Here is an 18,539-nt window from a genome sequence, read left to right as displayed (position 1 = left end):
ACGGACGGACGGACGGACGGGTGGATGGATGGATGGATGGATGGATGGATGGATGGACGGACGGATGGACGGACAGACGGGTGGATGGATGGATGGATGGATGGATGGATGGACGGACGGACGGACAGACGGGTGGACGGACGGGTGGATGGATGGATGGACGGACGGACAGACGGACGGACAGACGGGTGGATGGATGGATGGATGGATGGACGGACGGACGGACAGACGGGTGGATGGATGGATGGATGGACGGACGGACGGACAGACGGACGGACAGACGGCTGGATGGATGGATGGACGGACAGACGGATGGATGGATGGATGGATGGATGGGTGGATGGATGGATGGACGGACGGACGGACGGACAGACGGACGGACAGACCGGTGGATGGGTGGATGGATGGATGAACGGACAGACGGATGGATGGATGGATGGATGGATGGACGGACGGACGGACGGACAGACGGGTGGATGGATGGATGGACGGACGGACTGACGGGTGGATGGATGGATGGACGGACGGACGGACGGACGGACAGACGGACGGACAGACGGGTGGATGGATGGATGGACGGACAGACGGATGGATGGATGGATGGATGGATGGATGGACGGACGGACGGACGGACGGACAGACGGGTGGATGGATGGATGGACGGACGGACTGACGGGTGGATGGATGGATGGATGGATGGACGGACGGACGGACGGACGGACGGACAGACGGACGGACAGACGGGTGGATGGATGGATGGACGGACAGACGGATGGATGGATGGATGGATGGATGGATGGATGGACGGACGGACGGACGGACAGACGGACGGACAGACCGGTGGATGGGTGGATGGATGGATGGACGGACAGACGGATGGATGGATGGATGGATGGATGGATGGACGGAATGACGGACAGACGGGTGGATGGATGGATGGACGGACGGACGGACAGACGGGTGGAAGGATGGATGGATGGACGGACGGACAGACGGGTGGATGGATGGATGGATGGATGGACGGACGGACGGACAGACGGACGGACAGACGGGTGGATGGCTGACAGCGTCTGAAGTCAGCAGCTGTGTGAAGGTGAGTTCTGTGGAGGAGGCACAGTACACCTTCCTGAGTGCCTCACAAATGTTCCTGCATGAGCCAAAGGCACACAAGCTTCTCTCCGTTGAAGAATAGTCTGTAGTTCAAGAACATTAAAGATTAGGGGTGCGACAACAAATCCATGAACCGATGTATCTGTCTGAGGCAAGTTGTTCATCCAACCAACCCATACCACAAAGAAATCGTTTCAAAACGGATCGGTCCATCATTCCAGTCCAATGTGTGGTTAGACTTTGAATAAAGTCATGTGACCATCCAGTGTCTAGAATGTTCTAAGAATGTTCCCTTTTCTTTGGATGTGGAAAAACAACAGTGGGCTGAACTTTAGAAACTAACATGTGAATGGATTTGACATTCATTCTAGTTTACTTGTTGGTTTGGACACAGATTTCATTTAACTTGATGATCTGGAAGAAATTCAAGAATCTGGAAAACTGTTCAGTAGCAGGAATTTCTGTCTGAGTCTCACTGCTGGAAGTTTGGATGAAGAGGATCTGGATCCATGTTAGGTCAGAGAATCGGATCGTTCAGAATGAACCGATATTGACTATGAGTCGTGTCAGGTATCACAAACTCAAACTTTATTTACTTTTATAGCGCTTTTTATTTCAGTAAAAAACACAAAGCGCTTATGATGACATTAGCACAAATGATGATATTCATTGAAAAGATGCTCCTGTTTATGAGGAAGCTGTCAGATACTGTAGTCATCAGTGGATCTTAATACTTGTTCCTATTCAGTGTACTTTTTGGTTGTTAATTATATCTTAGTTGGATAATTTTGTGAAGTTTTTGCTCTTCTTATGTTTTTGTATATCTTGTTTTTTATTTTAATCTTTGTTCTGTGTTTTCCTGTGAGATGCAACTCTTTATTTGGGGGATTTATTGGGGGAAAAATGAGCCAATCTGATGTTAGTTCATACTGCTTGCATTCATATCTGACCTCCATCCCTTCATCCTCGTCTTCCCTCCCACCTGCCTCCGTAGTTACCTTCATAAACGACGCTCGTCATTCTGAAGTTATACAGGTAAAGCAGCCCTGCAGATGCTGAAGTTCTATCATTTTTATAAGCAACAGCTCACTCATTCATTAAAGACGGTGAGAGTAATGCCTTCAAGGAGTTTTTTTTAAATCTTTTGATGATCCACAGAAACTTACTTGCAGTATCATTTTTTAATGAGATGCCTAGATATCAATTATGATACGTTGGGTGATTGGTAAACACTGCATGTAATGAATGGTTCAATTCAATTTTATTTATATGGACCAATGTTACAACAATAGGTAATGACTAAACTAAACAGACTAAACTAACTGGACATTCCTGCCCTAGACCCTTCTTCTCGGTAGTAAAAATCTCCTAAAAAAACGGATGAAAAATAAGAAGAAAATTCAGGGAAGTCCACATGAAGGAGGTTAGAAAGAGTTGATGCACTGCAGCATGGTACACATAGTAAACTGCTCCATTTTGCACTTTCTTAAGGATCTAACCAAATACTCAGACATTTATAGACCATGTCAGCGCCCATACCGCTTAACCAAGTCCAACTAAAGAACCGGTGCCACGTCTGAGAGCACTTTGACATGAGAGGGTCAGGAATGAAGTGTGTGAGAGAAAACTGCAGTACATCCTAATCCACAGCTGCACAGAACCCAATCCAAGCAAATAAACCGCAATGGTGCTGCATCTAAATCTCTTTTGGTTTCTATGAGGCCTGTTCTATCAGCTGCTATCAGTTTTCTTAAACTCCTGTGAGTGTATTTATTTTACTTGGAAATGTTTGATTTTGTGCACCTCAGGTATGAGTGACCTCCTGACCTCATTTTTAAAAGTCTGATTTGAAAAAGACTTTGTTCCAGTTTTACCTTTAAACAGACTTTTGTATTAAACCGTTTTTTTATGTTTTCCATTTTTAAGTATTGCACTGGTTTATTGTTTTTACTGTTTGTAACAGCATTTTGTTTGTTTTGTGAACAGTCTTTACATATCACATCCAGTCACTAATGTCCTCAATACATTCATTTACCAAGAGCCTGCAGGCCTCGGCCTCCTGCTGTCATTGTAATATAAATCTGTGTGTCATCTGTGTAACTCTGCATAACCTGGGCCGGTGGGAGCATGTAGATATTAAACAGAAGTGGGCCCATGGTGGAGCCTTGGGGAACTCCATGTGTACTTTGTGTTGTTTCCAGTGTAAAGTTCCACTTGAGAAAATATATTTCCTGTTTTCCAAGTAGGTTTTGAACCAGTTTACTACTGGCCAAAAGAGGCCGACCCAGTTTCCCAGTGGTTCCAGTCAACCTCAAGCTTTATTTCACGTAGGAATTGCTGCTGAAAGATTTCTTTTTGAAGATGCATCCCCCCCATTCTCTTGTACTTGTACCTAACAAAATAAACTTCACATGGTCCTCACCATCACAGTCACCGGTGACCATCCAGGGTTCAGACATTGAGGTCGTGGACACATTTAAATATCTGGGTGTTCACCTGAACAACGGACTGGACTGGTCCAACAACACGGATGCTCTGTACAGGAGGGGCCAGAGTCGCCTTCACCTGCTGAGGAGACTGAGGTCCTTTGGCGTGTGCAGACAGCTGCTGAGGACCTTTTATGACTCTGTGGGGGCCTCAGTGGTCCTTTATGGAGTTGTGTGCTGGGCGGGGGGCAGTGCAGGCAGAGACTTGAAGAGGCTTAACAAACTGGTTAGGAAGGCCGGCTCTGTCCTGGGCTGCACACTTGAGTCCATCGAGGAGGTGGCGGACAGGAGGATGTTAGCTAAGCTAACATCCATCATGGATAACCCCTCCCACCCCCTACACCAAACTGTAGAGGCGCTGACCAGCTCCTTCAGCACAAGACTGTTGCACCCTCAGTGTAAGAAGGAGCGCTACCGCAGGTCATTCCTCCCCACAGCCATCAGACTGTACAACACAGTGTCAAAGTGACACTCCACGGTCCCAGGGGGGTTTTTCTGTTTAGTCATTGATTCATTTACTTTTGTTGTAGTTGTTGTTTTTCAATTTTAAATTGTTTTTTGTTCCTGGACAGTTGTTTGTTTTTGTTTTTGGTGTGAACTTCATTAGTTATTTCTGTATTTTGAAATAATTTGTAATGTTTTTTTTACAGTTTACATGTTTTGCAGACCGCATGTTTTTTACACTTTTGCAGCTGTATTTATTTATTTAATATTTATTTCTTTATTTAATAAGAATCTCATTTTTGATAATAATTTTTCATAATAATTTTAGTAATATTTTTAATTATCTAATATAAATGTAATTTGTGATGTCCTTTATTGATGTTATATTATATAGATTATTTCTGAATGTCGTGTTGCTGCCACAGATAAATGAAATTTCCCCATTGTGGGATTAATAAAGTCATCTATCTATCTATCTATCTATCTATCTATCTATCTATCTATCTATCTATCTATCTATCTATCTATCTATCTATCTATCTATCTATCTATCTATCTATCTATCTATGTATTACTTTTTGCAAAGATAATATTTGATTTTAAATTTTTCTTTTTAGACAGTTTTCGTTTTCACAGTTTTGTTTTTGAGTAATTCTAGTTTTAAACCCGTTTTAACTAAAAAAAAACACTTTGAGTATTTGTTTCTCAATGGTTTTCGTGATCATCGCTGTGTTCAACTTTAGGTTCAAGGCAGATAAACACCAAGAGCAGGAAATTAATGATCGCTCAGCTCCTCGCGCTCCGATTGTCTGCCAACATCAGGCGTCCTCGTGGCCACGCCCCTCCCGTGTCCTCGTGTAGGGAAGGAGGCGGGGGCTGCGGCCGTGACGTCAGGGTTTGTGGACGCTGCGCGCGCCGTGATTGGCTGCAGCCTCGGCTGATGCCGCAGCGTCCGATGGTTCCACGGGGTGGCGGGGTGTGAGCCGCCGGCGCCGCCGCAGCCTCCGGGGGGGTGGAAGCACCGCAGCTCCAGCGGCCTCAGTCTGACGGCGGTTCGGTTCCGACAGGTCGGAGAGTGTCTGCTGCGGCGCAGGTGAGAGTTCTGACGGAGACGGACAGCCCAGGTGAGCCGCGTATTTTTAGTGCACTGATCTGCTAAGCTCCTTAGAGCAGCTGAAGTGATGGAGAGGAGGCAGAGCTCTGATGAAGGCTTCTCCTGGTGCAGCTTGGACCTCAGGAGAACCGGCTCTGGCTTCTGACCTGATGGAAAGGAAGTGATCCGATTGGGTTGTCTGTCTTGCAGGTTTGAGCCTCCACCCTCCTGCTGAAGAAGATCCGCTCCACCACAGCCATGCTCGGCTCTCTGTTCCGCGCCCACGGCCTCCTGGTGGCCTCTCATCCATGGGAGGTCATCGTGGGCACCGTGACCCTCACCATCTGCCTGCTGTCCATGAACATGTTCACCAGCAGCGACCACATCTGCGGCTGGAACCTGGACTGCCCCAAACAGGAGGAGGTGAGTGAGCCGGGCCAGAACCTGTCACTGCAGCCGGGTTGTGTCTGTGGGGGTTTGTCAGAAGAGCGTTCACCTCCTGACCCACCACATGGGCATCAGGACCTCGTGTCTAGGGGCCCTCAGAGTGGTGGAGCTTGCAAAAACAAAAGACCATTTTTTATAAAATGATGGGTTGGTTGACTAGAGGCCTGCATGCATTAAAACATGTTCAGACAGCGTGCAGAAAACATGCTCCATGGGATTTCACTAACCTAACTGGCAAGCCCTGACAAAACACAATCCACTTTGCACATTTTGGATCTTTCTTTTGTGCACTGTCCTCCCTTCTGCACTCTCTCTCCTCTGCACACCTTGACCATCGTCAGCGCAGACGCAGGCGGCTGCGTGGACCTCAGCATCCCGCCTTAGCGCTTACGTCATAAAACAGTCAGGATGTGCGTTGTTGTCTGTTTTATGAACCACTTTGCTCAAAGTTAACCCTGACCTCCTGACCCTAACCTTGCTCCACTTGCCCCCTCCATGGGGCTCCGAAGCTTGTCCCGCCCTGTCCCACGTGCTGATGGTTCAGTGTCCTGCTCAGGGATTTCTCTGTAGCAATCGAACCAGAAACTATCCAATCGGGAGCGACTCTCCTGCCGCAGCTCCTCCTAAGAGTGCTCAGACGTGGCCTCACCTGACAGCAGCTCCGCCCACCTGGCTGTGATGACGCTGTGGAGGCGGAGCTTCAGAGATGAACTGTTGTCTGACGTCTGTTTTGAAAAGCTGAAGCAGAGCAGGTTGAACCTCTGACCCGCTCAGTTACCATGGAAACAGAGCTGGGGTCCACAGATGCAGCAGAGTCTTACATGGAGATTGTTTTTAGCCTTCTGTGTCCCCCACCCCAGAAAGCACAAAGACACACATACGCACAAAGAAACAAACACACATGGCCTCACAGACACACATGGCCTCACAAACACACATGGCCTCACAAACACACTTGGCCTCACAAACACATATGGACTCACAAACACACTTGGCCTCACAAACACATATGGACTCACAGACACACTTGGACTCACAGACACACTTGGACTCACAGACACACATGGACTCACAAACACACTTGGACTCACAGACACACATGGACTCACAGACACACATGGCCTCTAAAACATACATGGCCTCACAAACACACATGGACTCACAAACACACTTGGACTCACAGACACACATGGACTCACAAACACACTTGGACTCACAGACACACATGGACTCACAGACACACATGGCCTCACAAACATACATGGCCTCACAAACACATATGGACTCACAAACACATATGGACTCACAGACACACATGGACTCACAAACACACATGGCCTCACAAACACACATGGCCTCACAAACACACATGGCCTCACAGACACACATGGACTCACAAACACACTTGGACTCACAGACACACATGGACTCACAAACACACATGGCCTCACAAACACACATGGACTCACAAACACACATGGCCTCACAGACACACATGGACTCACAAACACACTTGGCCTCACAAACACACATGGACTCACAGACACACATGGACTCACAAACACACTTGGACTCACAGACACACATGGACTCACAAACACACATGGCCTCACAAACACACATGGCCTCACAAACACACATGGCCTCACAAACACACATGGCCTCACAGACACACTTGGACTCACAGACACACATGGCCTCACAGACACACATGGACTCACAGACACACATGGCCTCACAAACACACATGGCCTCACAAACACACATGGCCTCACAAACACACATGGCCTCACAAACACACATGGCCTCACAAACACACATGGCCTCACAGACACACATGGCCTCACAAACACACATGGCCTCACAAACACACATGGCCTCACAAACACACATGGCCTCACAAACACACATGGCCTCACAAACACACATGGCCTCACAGACACACTTGGACTCACAGACACACATGGACTCACAAACACACATGGCCTCACAAACACACATGGCCTCACAAACACACATGGCCTCACAGACACACTTGGCCTCACAGACACACTTGGACTCACAGACACACATGGACTCACAAACACACATGGCCTCACAAACACACATGGCCTCACAAACACACATGGCCTCACAAACACACATGGACTCACAAACACACATGGCCTCACAAACACACATGGCCTCACAAACACACATGGACTCACAAACACACATGGACTCACAGACACACATGGACTCACAAACACACATGGCCTCACAAACACACATGGCCTCACAAACACACATGGCCTCACAAACACATATGGACTCACAAACACACTTGGCCTCACAAACACACATGGACTCACAGACACACATGGCCTCACAAACACACATGGACTCACAAACACACATGGCCTCACAAACACATATGGACTCACAAACACACTTGGCCTCACAAACACACATGGACTCACAGACACACATGGCCTCACAAACACACTTGGCCTCACAAACACACATGGCCTCACAAACACACATGGCCTCACAAACACATATGGACTCACAAACACACTTGGCCTCACAAACACACATGGACTCACAGACACACATGGACTCACAAACACACATGGACTCACAGACACACATGGCCTCACAAACACACATGGACTCACAAACACACATGGCCTCACAAACACACATGGCCTCACAAACACACATGGCCTCACAGACACACTTGGCCTCACAGACACACTTGGACTCACAGACACACATGGACTCACAAACACACATGGCCTCACAAACACACATGGCCTCACAAACACACATGGCCTCACAAACACACATGGACTCACAAACACACATGGCCTCACAAACACACATGGCCTCACAAACACACATGGACTCACAAACACACATGGACTCACAGACACACATGGACTCACAAACACACATGGCCTCACAAACACACATGGCCTCACAAACACACATGGCCTCACAAACACATATGGACTCACAAACACACTTGGCCTCACAAACACACATGGACTCACAGACACACATGGCCTCACAAACACACATGGCCTCACAAACACACATGGCCTCACAAACACACATGGACTCACAGACACACATGGACTCACAAACACACATGGCCTCACAAACACACATGGCCTCACAAACACATATGGACTCACAAACACACTTGGCCTCACAAACACACATGGACTCACAGACACACATGGCCTCACAAACACACATGGCCTCACAAACACACATGGACTCACAAACACACATGGACTCACAGACACACATGGACTCACAAACACACATGGCCTCACAAACACACATGGCCTCACAAACACACATGGCCTCACAAACACATATGGACTCACAAACACACTTGGCCTCACAAACACACATGGACTCACAGACACACATGGCCTCACAAACACACATGGCCTCACAAACACACATGGCCTCACAGACACACATGGACTCACAAACGCAGCTCGTGTCAAAATGGATGTATTCCCGCTCAAGAACCCTGACCTCGGATGTGAATTCCTGCAGTCTTGCAGCCAATGTGGGACTCGGTTCTGACGTTTCTCTGGTTCCAGATCTGCAGATCTCGATCATCTCTGAGCTTCTGTTCTTTCTTCCTGTTTCCACAGGAAGTTCTGAGCAGTGACATCATCATCCTGACCATCACCCGCTGCATCGCCATCCTCTACATCTACTTCCAGTTCCGCAGCCTGAGGCAGCTGGGATCCAAGTACATCCTGGGTGAGTGTGGGCCGGCCTGGGGTGGCGCGGGGGTCGTCTGCGGCTCCGCTGACTCTGGTGTCTTGCAGGCATCGCTGGGCTCTTCACCATCTTCTCCAGCTTCGTGTTCAGCACGGTGGTCATCCACTTCTTTGATAAGGAGCTCACCGGCCTGAAGTAAGGACGCAGCGTGTCAAGTGGGGTGGAAACGGATGTCTGTTCTAGCTCTGAAGCTGTTTTCCGTCCTTCAGCGAGGCCCTGCCCTTCTTCCTGCTCCTCATTGACCTGTCCAAAGCGTGTGCCCTGGCCCGGTTCGCCCTGAGCTCCAGCTCGCAGGTACAGACGGAGGCGTCCGTTTGGCAGAGCTGCTCTGAGATAAAAGATCTGGCTGAAGATGGGTGTTTGGTCTGCAGGATGAAGTGAGGGACAATATCGCCTCGGGCATGGCTGTGCTCGGGCCCACCTTCACCCTGGATGCCCTGGTGGAGTGCCTGGTGATCGGAGTGGGAACCATGTCAGGTGTGCAGCAGACAGACGGACATCAGTCAATCGATCAGAAGATTGACCTTTAAACCAGAACTTATGGAGAGCCTCGGCTGTCTGGAGGTCTGGATGTTTGGTGGGGAGCACGGCGTTTTGCTCTGCAATCAAAGTCTAGGAAAAACTGGAAATCTTCTCAGAACTTCTGCTCCAACACAAACGTCTGCTTCATCACCAACAGAGAAGCTCCCAACCAAACCTTTGAACTTATACAGATGTTAGCTGCTCAGCCACACGCCTGCTGCCTGATGAAGAGGAGATGAAGATCTGTGTTTGCACTCCTCCTGTTGTGTTGCTGTTGTGAGATCCCGTGTGTGTCTTCCAGGTGTGAGGCAGCTGGAGATCATGTGTGGCTTTGGATGCATGTCTGTGCTGGCCAACTACTTCGTGTTCATGACTTTTTTCCCCGCGTGCGTCTCGCTCGTCCTGGAGGTAAGGGCTCCCTGTGAGTGTGTGTGTGTCCGTGCACGGCGGCGTTGTGTGCTTAGTGTGCGCTCTTTGTCGTGCAGCTGTCCCGTGAGAGTCAGGAGGGCCATCCCATCTGGCAGCTCAGCCATTTTTCCAGAGTGATGGAGGAGGAGGACAACAAGCCAAACCCCGTCACCCAGAGGGTCAAGATGATCATGGTAACGCCGCTCAAGGCCCTTCCTTTCTTGGTTCTGGTCTTTCTGGACCCTCCGTCACCCCCCTCTGCTCCCGCAGTCCCTGGGTCTGGTGATGGTACACGCCCACAGCCGCTGGGTCTCCAGCCCGTCGTCCAGGAACAGCACAGAGGACGTCCTGCAGGTTAGCATGGAGCTGGACCAGTTCTCAACCAGAAGGATCGAACCCGACAAGCCCCTCTGGCACTTCTACCTGACCAGGTACAACCCCCCCCTCCTTAATATTCTGTCCCCAGGTCATTCAGCTCCTTTTGTGCACTTGTTCTGCTGGCACTCAGCAGTGACAGCAGGAAGCTTTGGTGTAAATGACAGGTTTTTTCGGCTGGTTCTGTGACTAAATTTCGCTAAATCGGAGAACTAAAATCCACATCCTGGTATTCTTGGTTGTTTTGAGTTCCCCTCAGTAGCATTGAGAGCTGAAGCTGCCTCCTTTCTGGCTGAAGGGAACCGTTCTCCTCGGTAAACGGCGTCTCTGTTCCTCTGCAGGATGGTCAGCATGGACGTGGAGCAGGTCATCTGTCTGGCGTTGGCCCTGCTGCTGGCTGTCAAGTACATTTTCTTTGAGCAGGCGGAGGTGGAGTCCACGCTGTCTCTGAGAAACCCCATCACTATGTCTCCCCCAGTCCTAAGCCTGGACCCCACAGAGACCTGCTGCATAAAGCAGCCGCCAGCTTCCCCGTGTGTGCCCCCCGTGCGTGCGACCCCCAGGGCCCCTGACAGGAAGGACAACGGTGAGCTTGTCCTCGGTAGTAGCAGCAGATGCCCCTATGCTAGGTTACAATTCTGATTCCTCCCCTCAGATCAGGTCATCCGGCCGATTCCTGTCGCCGCCGACCGTCAGCAAAGGAGCTTGTTTGTCATCGGAGAGGAGGAGGAGGAGCTGAAGCCGGAGACGCCCCAGCCCAGGATCCCAGAGAAGCCCAGAGCCCTGCCTGACTGTGTGGCCATTTTCAGCAACCCTGAGGTGAGTCGTGACCACAACACTCCTGCTGTCCTTTCAACAGGTCTCCATGGATAGTGGGGCCCGGAGTAATGATATGAATGAAGCGGTGGCAGAATAAAAAAAAAAAATGTTTTTACTTGTTCTTAGCAAACAGACCAGGGGCCTCATTTATAAAACTTTGCGTAGGATTTGCGTCAGAAGTGGCGTACGGATGAAAACTAGGACGTGCGTACGCACAGAAATATTCGGATTTCTAAAACCGTGCGCACGCACATCCTACGCATCTTTCCCTTAATAAATCACAACCGATTCTAAATGCAGCGCAGCTTTAGCGGCTACATGACACGCCCATAGTTGCCCATAAATAGTCCGTGAAACGCCCACAAATGAATATTCATTGATTGCGAAACCATGGCAAAAACCGAGAGGAAATCAAAAAAACGTAACTACACTCAATATGAAGGTCAAGTTATCGTTGGCGAGGTGGAAAAGAGGAGAAGAATGTTGTTTGGAGGGCACAGTGTGGGCATTACTAATGCCAAAAAGGCACGTGAGTGAAATGGTCGGACATCAAAGTCGAGGCAAAAAAACGTCTGGCACTGCATGCCCCCCCCCCCCCCCCCCCCCACACACACACACCCGTGTCTGCCACGGGTGTGTGGGGGGGGGGACACCGGAGCTGACCCCTCCTGATGAGAGACTGGCGGCAATAATTGGGGAATCCCTTTTAAGTGGAGTGGTGACTGAGGCGCAGGGGGACACCGACGCGCCAGATGCACCGGGTGACACACCCCCAAAAGCCCGCAGAGGTCCAACTGGACGGCTCGAGGAAGTCGGAACCGGCTCATGAGCCAGTCATCCTCGTTTGCCAGCAAGTCTTCTTGCTGTCTAAAGATGCGTTCACTCCGAAGTCTTCCATTTGCCACATCTTCTAAGAGCGCAAGATCAGCCATTGTGCGTCATTACGCATTGTGATGGGGCATTTTATTTCCCTCCATTTAATTACATCTGACAAGCTACAGATGTCGGGAATAATCGATGTGGAAATGGGAAATTGTTCAGCGCAAATGTAATTTCTTGTTGCTTTCTGAATGGTTGAGACATACGCCATACATTGTTTTATCAAGAATAAAACAAACTAAAGGCATATGCATGAATACCATAATTCTGTAGCTTATAAAGAAATGTTTTACTATGAAAACAACTTTCCCTAGTGGACAATTAATGCATCTCTCTCTATCTATCCATCTGTCTGTCTGATTGCACCCATATCTGCTCCGCCAGACGGACACACTGACGAGAATATCAGTTTTGTACATTATTTCGTTCTGTTAACTTTATTATTTATGAGGATGAATTGCACAACATGCCAATATTGTAGAACATATTTCACTTTTCTTTCTGCAAATATGTGTTCATTTGATTTTCTGTTGTAATTTTCGTTTGATTTTCTTTGTTTGTTTCACTGCTGATCAATCAAACGGGTGTTGGTGTAGCTGTTAATTGTGAGACTTGCTTTGTGAAGTCTTCATGTTATTTCTGAGAGGCAGTATTGTCATTGTCACTTTCACGTGTTTCTTCCATCTGCCGACGGTGTCGCCGTTTCTCATTTCACCCGTTTTTGTGCGTACGCCTGGGTCAGAGCTTGCGTGAAGGACTGCACATTTTCCCGTCAAGTTTGCTTTTTATAAATCTCAACTATTGCGTAGAGAGTGGCGTACGCCTTCTTTTGTGCGTACACAACGATTATAAATGAGGCCCCAGAGCTGAAGGCTTCTTGTGTTGGACACATTTCACTCTTACAATGGGGGCTTATGAATCTTCTGACATGCGAGGTATATATTTGTATAAACCCCTGAAGCTTTTGAGGCTAAACTTTATTTACATAATTTCTTGTTGGATTGAATGGAAAAGAGAAGAAGAGGGTGATATGAGTTTAGATTAGACAGTTATTTCTGTGCACTTTCGGGCGCTCTCCCTCTTTTTGCATTTCATCATCCACCTCAGCAGAACATGAACGCCCACCTGAACACAGGTGTCCGCTCACCTTTGAACAAATTGTATGTGTGACAGAATGAAATGTTTTATGTGAGTTGGTTTGCATATGTTGAGTACATGTTGACACAATTGTGCGTGAAGACGTTGGAGACGACAGGTATGTTTGTAACACTTGAGTATGTGTGTGGACAGGCCCCGCCCCTTTTGACTAACATGTACACCAGACAGTAATGATGATAATTCTCCAGCATCTTGTTGCTTAATGATTGTGCCCCCCCACCTCCTCTGTAATCATCCTCCAGAATTCCTAAACTCCCCCTTTCCCCCTGTCTTCAGTTCCCTTAACCCCCCCCCCCCCCCCCGTCTCTAACATCCTTCCGTTCTTTCCTCTTCTTCTTCTTTTCCGTCCAGTCCAACAAAAAAATGATACAAATGTAATGAACACAAATAAAGTTTAACCTAAATTAAAAAAGAGGTTTATTCAAATATACACCTTGTGTGTCAAAAGCTTCCCAACTCCTTGTTGTAACAGTAAAAAATGTCCAAAACACTCGCTGTGCTCAGCTGTTGGACAGGAATAGGGTTAAAAAAGAAAGAAAGAAAAAATACAGTCAATGGAAGGACCTCAGACGACGATGCAGGAAAATCCTTAAAGTCTTTCTGTTTCGCAGATGGGACCAAAATTCCTGAGTGATGCGGAGGTCATGCTGCTGGTGGCCTCCAGGCACATCCCTGCTTACAAACTGGAGGCCCTAATGGAGACACCTGAGAGAGGAGTGGCCATACGACGACAGATGATTTCCTCAAAGCTTCCCTGCCCCTCGGCGCTGGCCTCGCTGCCGTACGTCGGCTACGACTACTCCAAGGTGACAGCGCCAACGGGACTCTGGAATCCTGCTGCAGCTCTGAGCTCCAGTCTCACACAGCTCTGTGTCCAGGTGATCGGCACCTGCTGTGAGAACGTGATCGGATACGTACCCGTTCCAGTGGGAGTGGCCGGACCACTTCACCTCGATGGCAAGCAGTTCCAGGTTCCCATGGCAACCACTGAGGGCTGCTTGGTGGCGAGCACCAACCGTGGCTGCCGAGCGATCGCTGTGAGTGTCTCAGCAAACAAACACACTCTTCGCAACACTTTGATGTGTGCTTACAGCGTCTCAGTGTGTGACGCTGTTATTTGGGACATTTTCAAAGGCAGGACAAATGGTCCAACATAAACTTCAAGGTTGTACAGCAAATATTCCTTCTCGTCTGTCCAACCGTCCATCTTCCACCGGCTGGGAGACTCTCAAGTGTGTTCTGGGTCTTGCCTCCTCCCAGAACACCTTTTCGGGCACGTTGTCTAGCAGGCATTTAGTATAAACGATGAGCCACCTCAGCGGGCCTTTTGTGTTGAACAAGACTCCAAAACACTTAAACTCCTCCCCCTGGGCAGGAGCCCCTTACCTACTCAGAGATGGCAATCTCCTTTAATCTGAGAAACCATGACCTTTGACCTGGAGATGCCGATTCTAACTTAACCTGCTTCACACTGTGAGCTTCCCCAGTGCACCCTGAAGGTCCTGGTTCAATGGACCCAACAGAATGTCATCTGCAAAAAAAAGCAACCCTTTGGCAGCTCTGGCTGGATGTTTACAGTACTGTCAACAGCAATGTTTGACAATACAGCACAGAGCACAGATCTGCCAACATCGAGGTTTTTTTGGGCAACAGTGAAAGGACGGTTCAGTTGTTGTCTGGATTTAGGATGCGTGGTAGCACACTGATCGCCCGTTCTGTCCTGAAGCTGGCAGGTGGAGCTAGCAGTCGAATCCTGGCTGACAGCATGACTCGTGGACCGGTGGTCCGGCTGCCCTCTGCCTGCAGTGCAGCAGAAGTCAGGGCCTGGCTGGAGAGCACTGATGGCTTTCAGGCAGTCAAGGAGGCTTTCGACAACACCAGCAGGTAAATCCAGGTTCCTCACTGACAGAACCAGACTTGGCTTTCTGAGACGGACTCCCACTGTGATATTGCGTGGAGAAATGATGCAGCTCTTGTTTGCAGGTTTGCTCGTCTGCAGAGGTTGCTGGTTGGACTTGCTGGGAGGAATCTTTACATCCGGTTCCACGCCACGACGGGAGACGCCATGGGAATGAATATGATCTCTAAGGTAGGCTCCAGGTCATCGTGTTCTAGCTCAGGTATGAAGATCTGTAGCAGAATCCGTGCTCTTATCCTGCTGTTTTCTCAGTGTAAGCTCAAGCGTCCTGTCGGACAACATGTCATGTGACCTGAAGCATTAATGTGTGTTTGTGCAGGGCACGGAGCAGGCGCTCGGCCTGCTGCAGCAGCACTTCCCTGAGCTGCAGGTGGTCGCTGTCAGCGGGAACTTCTGCACCGACAAGAAACCAGCTGCCATCAACTGGATCGAAGGCAGAGGCAAGTCAGCGGTGTGCGAGGCCACCATCCCCTCCAAGGTGGTCCAGGAGGTAGGACCGCACACGCAGACTCACAGATGCACACTTCAAGTTTTAGATTTGGAGATCTGCAGAAGTTCTTTCACAGAAATGGACAAAAACCTGAAGTCCATGACTTGTGAAGAGAGTCTGATATGAAATGAAAATCCTTCAGATGTCTTAACAAACATGACGATAAATGCAGAGCAAAGCTCCATTTTCCATGTTTTCCTGTCTGAATACATCTGACGCCTGTCCAGCGTTCTGATGTAACCTCTCCAGGTTCTGTTTGACCCAGTGCTCTCCTGTGTTCCAGGTTCTGAAGACAACCACGGCGGCTCTGGTTGAGGTCAACATCCAGAAGAACCTGGTGGGCTCAGCTATGGCGGGCAGCATTGGAGGGTTCAACGCTCATGCAGCCAATCTGGTGGCTGCCATCTACATAGCTTGTGGACAGGTACAGCAGCAGTGAGGTTCTGTGTGGTTCTAGGGGGGATAGTCTGAGTTCTTGTGCTCTCTTCGTGGTTTCATGTGGTTCTGTTTGAGGTTCTCTGTGGTTCTGTGTGGTTTTCTATTTTTCTATGTAGTCAATTATGTAGTTCCCTGGGTTTCTGTAAGGTTTTGTATTTCGTTCTCTGTGGTTCTGTGTGGTTCTGGGAGGGGGGGTAGTCTGAGTTCTTTGCTCTCTTCTTGGTTTCATGTGGTTCTGTGTGGTTGTCTTTTTTTCTATGTAGTCAAACATGTAGTTCCCTGGGGTTCTCTAAGGTTTTATAATTTAGTGGTTCTGTGTTCCCCAGTATGATTCAGTATGAGGTTCCTGTAGTTCTCTGGTTCTGTATGGTTCTGTGTAGCCCACTGTGTTTCTGTAGGTGATTCTATGTGGTTTTGCATGTGTATTTGTTTCTTTGTGGTTCTGTGTGTGGTTGTCTGTATTTCTATGTAGTTTATTATGTTGTTCCCCGGGTTTCTATCTGGTTCTGCGTCGTCCACTATGGTTCTGTATGTGGTACCTGTAGCTCTCTGGTTCCATGTGGTTCTGTGGTCCCTTCATGGCTGCTGACATGTTCTGTGTTTTGCGATCGGTCCAGGACCCGGCCCAGGCGGTCGGCAGCAGTAACTGCATCACTCTCATGGAACCATCCGGACCGATGGGGGAGGACCTGTACATTAGCTGCACCATGCCCTCCATTGAGCTGGGTACCGTGGGGGGGGGCACCAACCTGCCGCCCCAACAAGCCTGCCTCCAGGTATGCAGCTGTAGTGCACAGGTAGAGCAGCAGGAGCTCCTCCTTGTCCTGTTGGTCCACCTGTCGGACGTCCTGCAGCTCGGATGAAGGTTCTGCACCTTCATCCGAGCTGCAGGACGTCGCTCTGCAACGGTCTCCGGGTTCTTGCTGCCGTCCAAGATACTGTGGCGATGAAGAACCTTTGCTGCGTGAACCTACAGATGCTGGGCGTGCAAGGAGCCAGCCAGGACCACCCCGGAGAGAACGCCCGTCAGCTGGCCAGGGTCGTGTGCGCCACCGTTTTGGCCGGAGAGCTGTCACTCATGTCTGCTCTGGCTGCTGGACACCTGGTCAAAAGTCACATGACCCACAACAGGTGAGCACAGCAGCTCGGACTCACCCAAACTGGTGCAGCTGCTGAGCGTCGGCTGGACTTAGTGTCCAGAAACCGGGGAGAAACTAGAACCAGAACTTTTGTCATCTGAGCGTTTGAAGCTGAAAGGAGGAGAACTTTTCCTGTTTGACTGCAGAGGAGAAAGAAAAAAGGCTCATTTCACCAGCAGGGCTGCTTGTTGATGTGTTCTCTGATAAGAACCTGAAGCCCTTCAGGTGTTTGAGCTGACAGATGTGATGTGGTTCTGTCTGCAGGTCCAAAGTGAACCTGCAGAACTGAAGCAGAAACTCACCATGAGGGGGCGCTGTGCACCGACAGACGCAGCCTTTACTGTTTTCATCATCTGATATGAATTTTATCGAATGACCAATAAAGCAGTGAAGTTCCGAAATGAAGCACAGTCTGATTTCTGCCGCCGGGAAGCACGCTGCTCCGGTCTGCCAAGGACTGTTCTGGACCGCCTGGTTCCGTCAGGCTCCAGGATGGGTTTCTGCAGAACCTGGTGTCTCACACAGCTGTGAGACCCAAACCGGCTGCAGCCACCAGAACCCAGAGGGACCAAATAGGTCTGTTTTAATGGGGGGTATTTCTGTCATTGATTTGAATAAAATCTCATTCGTTGTTGGATGATAATCTGCCCCCCCCCCCCCCCCCCCATAGGAGCCAACAGCTGTTCCTGTCATGGATCTGTGTACACGTTTGGTTTATCTTCAGATCAAAGTTTCCTATTTATTATTTTAATATTGATTATGATCTGTTGTTTCCATTAAAATATTTCTCTAAATAACAATATTCAGTCTTATATTTTATTTCCTTCATAAACAGAAAAGCATCATTGCAGACATGAGTTCACCTCAGTCATGAAGGAGAAACAGTAAATAACTATCTTTGAGCCTGCCGAGCCTCCGTACCAGAGCCTTCTGAGGCTGAATGTTTGGATGCAGCAAGCCACGCCTCCTTCCGTTCCACGACTTTTCATCAAGAAAGACTTTAATGTCACCAGGATGTGGTTGA

General features: G+C 48.9%; 1 protein-coding gene across 2 annotated transcripts; it reads left to right on the top strand.

The window, feature by feature from the left end:
- The first annotated feature begins 4,962 nt into the window (after window positions 1–4,962).
- Window positions 4,963–17,920, top strand: LOC100125499 (3-hydroxy-3-methylglutaryl-coenzyme A reductase). Of its 2 annotated transcripts, none has more exons than XM_023958829.2 (20): window positions 4,963–5,133; window positions 5,344–5,556; window positions 9,237–9,348; window positions 9,417–9,504; window positions 9,579–9,663; window positions 9,741–9,846; window positions 10,193–10,299; window positions 10,377–10,493; window positions 10,570–10,730; window positions 11,016–11,260; window positions 11,330–11,493; window positions 14,142–14,336; window positions 14,409–14,567; window positions 15,257–15,414; window positions 15,514–15,619; window positions 15,768–15,938; window positions 16,222–16,362; window positions 16,994–17,152; window positions 17,353–17,507; window positions 17,780–17,920. In XM_023958829.2, exons 2-20 carry the CDS (start codon window positions 5,392–5,394, stop codon window positions 17,802–17,804), a joined length of 2,619 nt encoding a protein of 872 aa, XP_023814597.1. In that variant the 5' UTR covers window positions 4,963–5,133; window positions 5,344–5,391; the 3' UTR covers window positions 17,805–17,920. The 2 variants fall into 2 exon arrangements, with proteins under 2 accessions (XP_023814597.1, XP_023814596.1); XM_023958828.2 differs by having other exon boundaries at window positions 4,986–5,164.
- Window positions 17,921–18,539: the final 619 nt, after the last annotated feature.

This window comes from Oryzias latipes, chromosome 9 (assembly GCF_053564925.1).
Source record: "Oryzias latipes strain Hd-rR chromosome 9, Olatipes_Hd-rR_3.1".
NCBI lineage: Eukaryota > Metazoa > Chordata > Actinopteri > Beloniformes > Adrianichthyidae > Oryzias > Oryzias latipes.
Note: the sequence above shows the minus strand (reverse complement) of the source record. Positions and strands in the feature narration are given on the sequence as shown.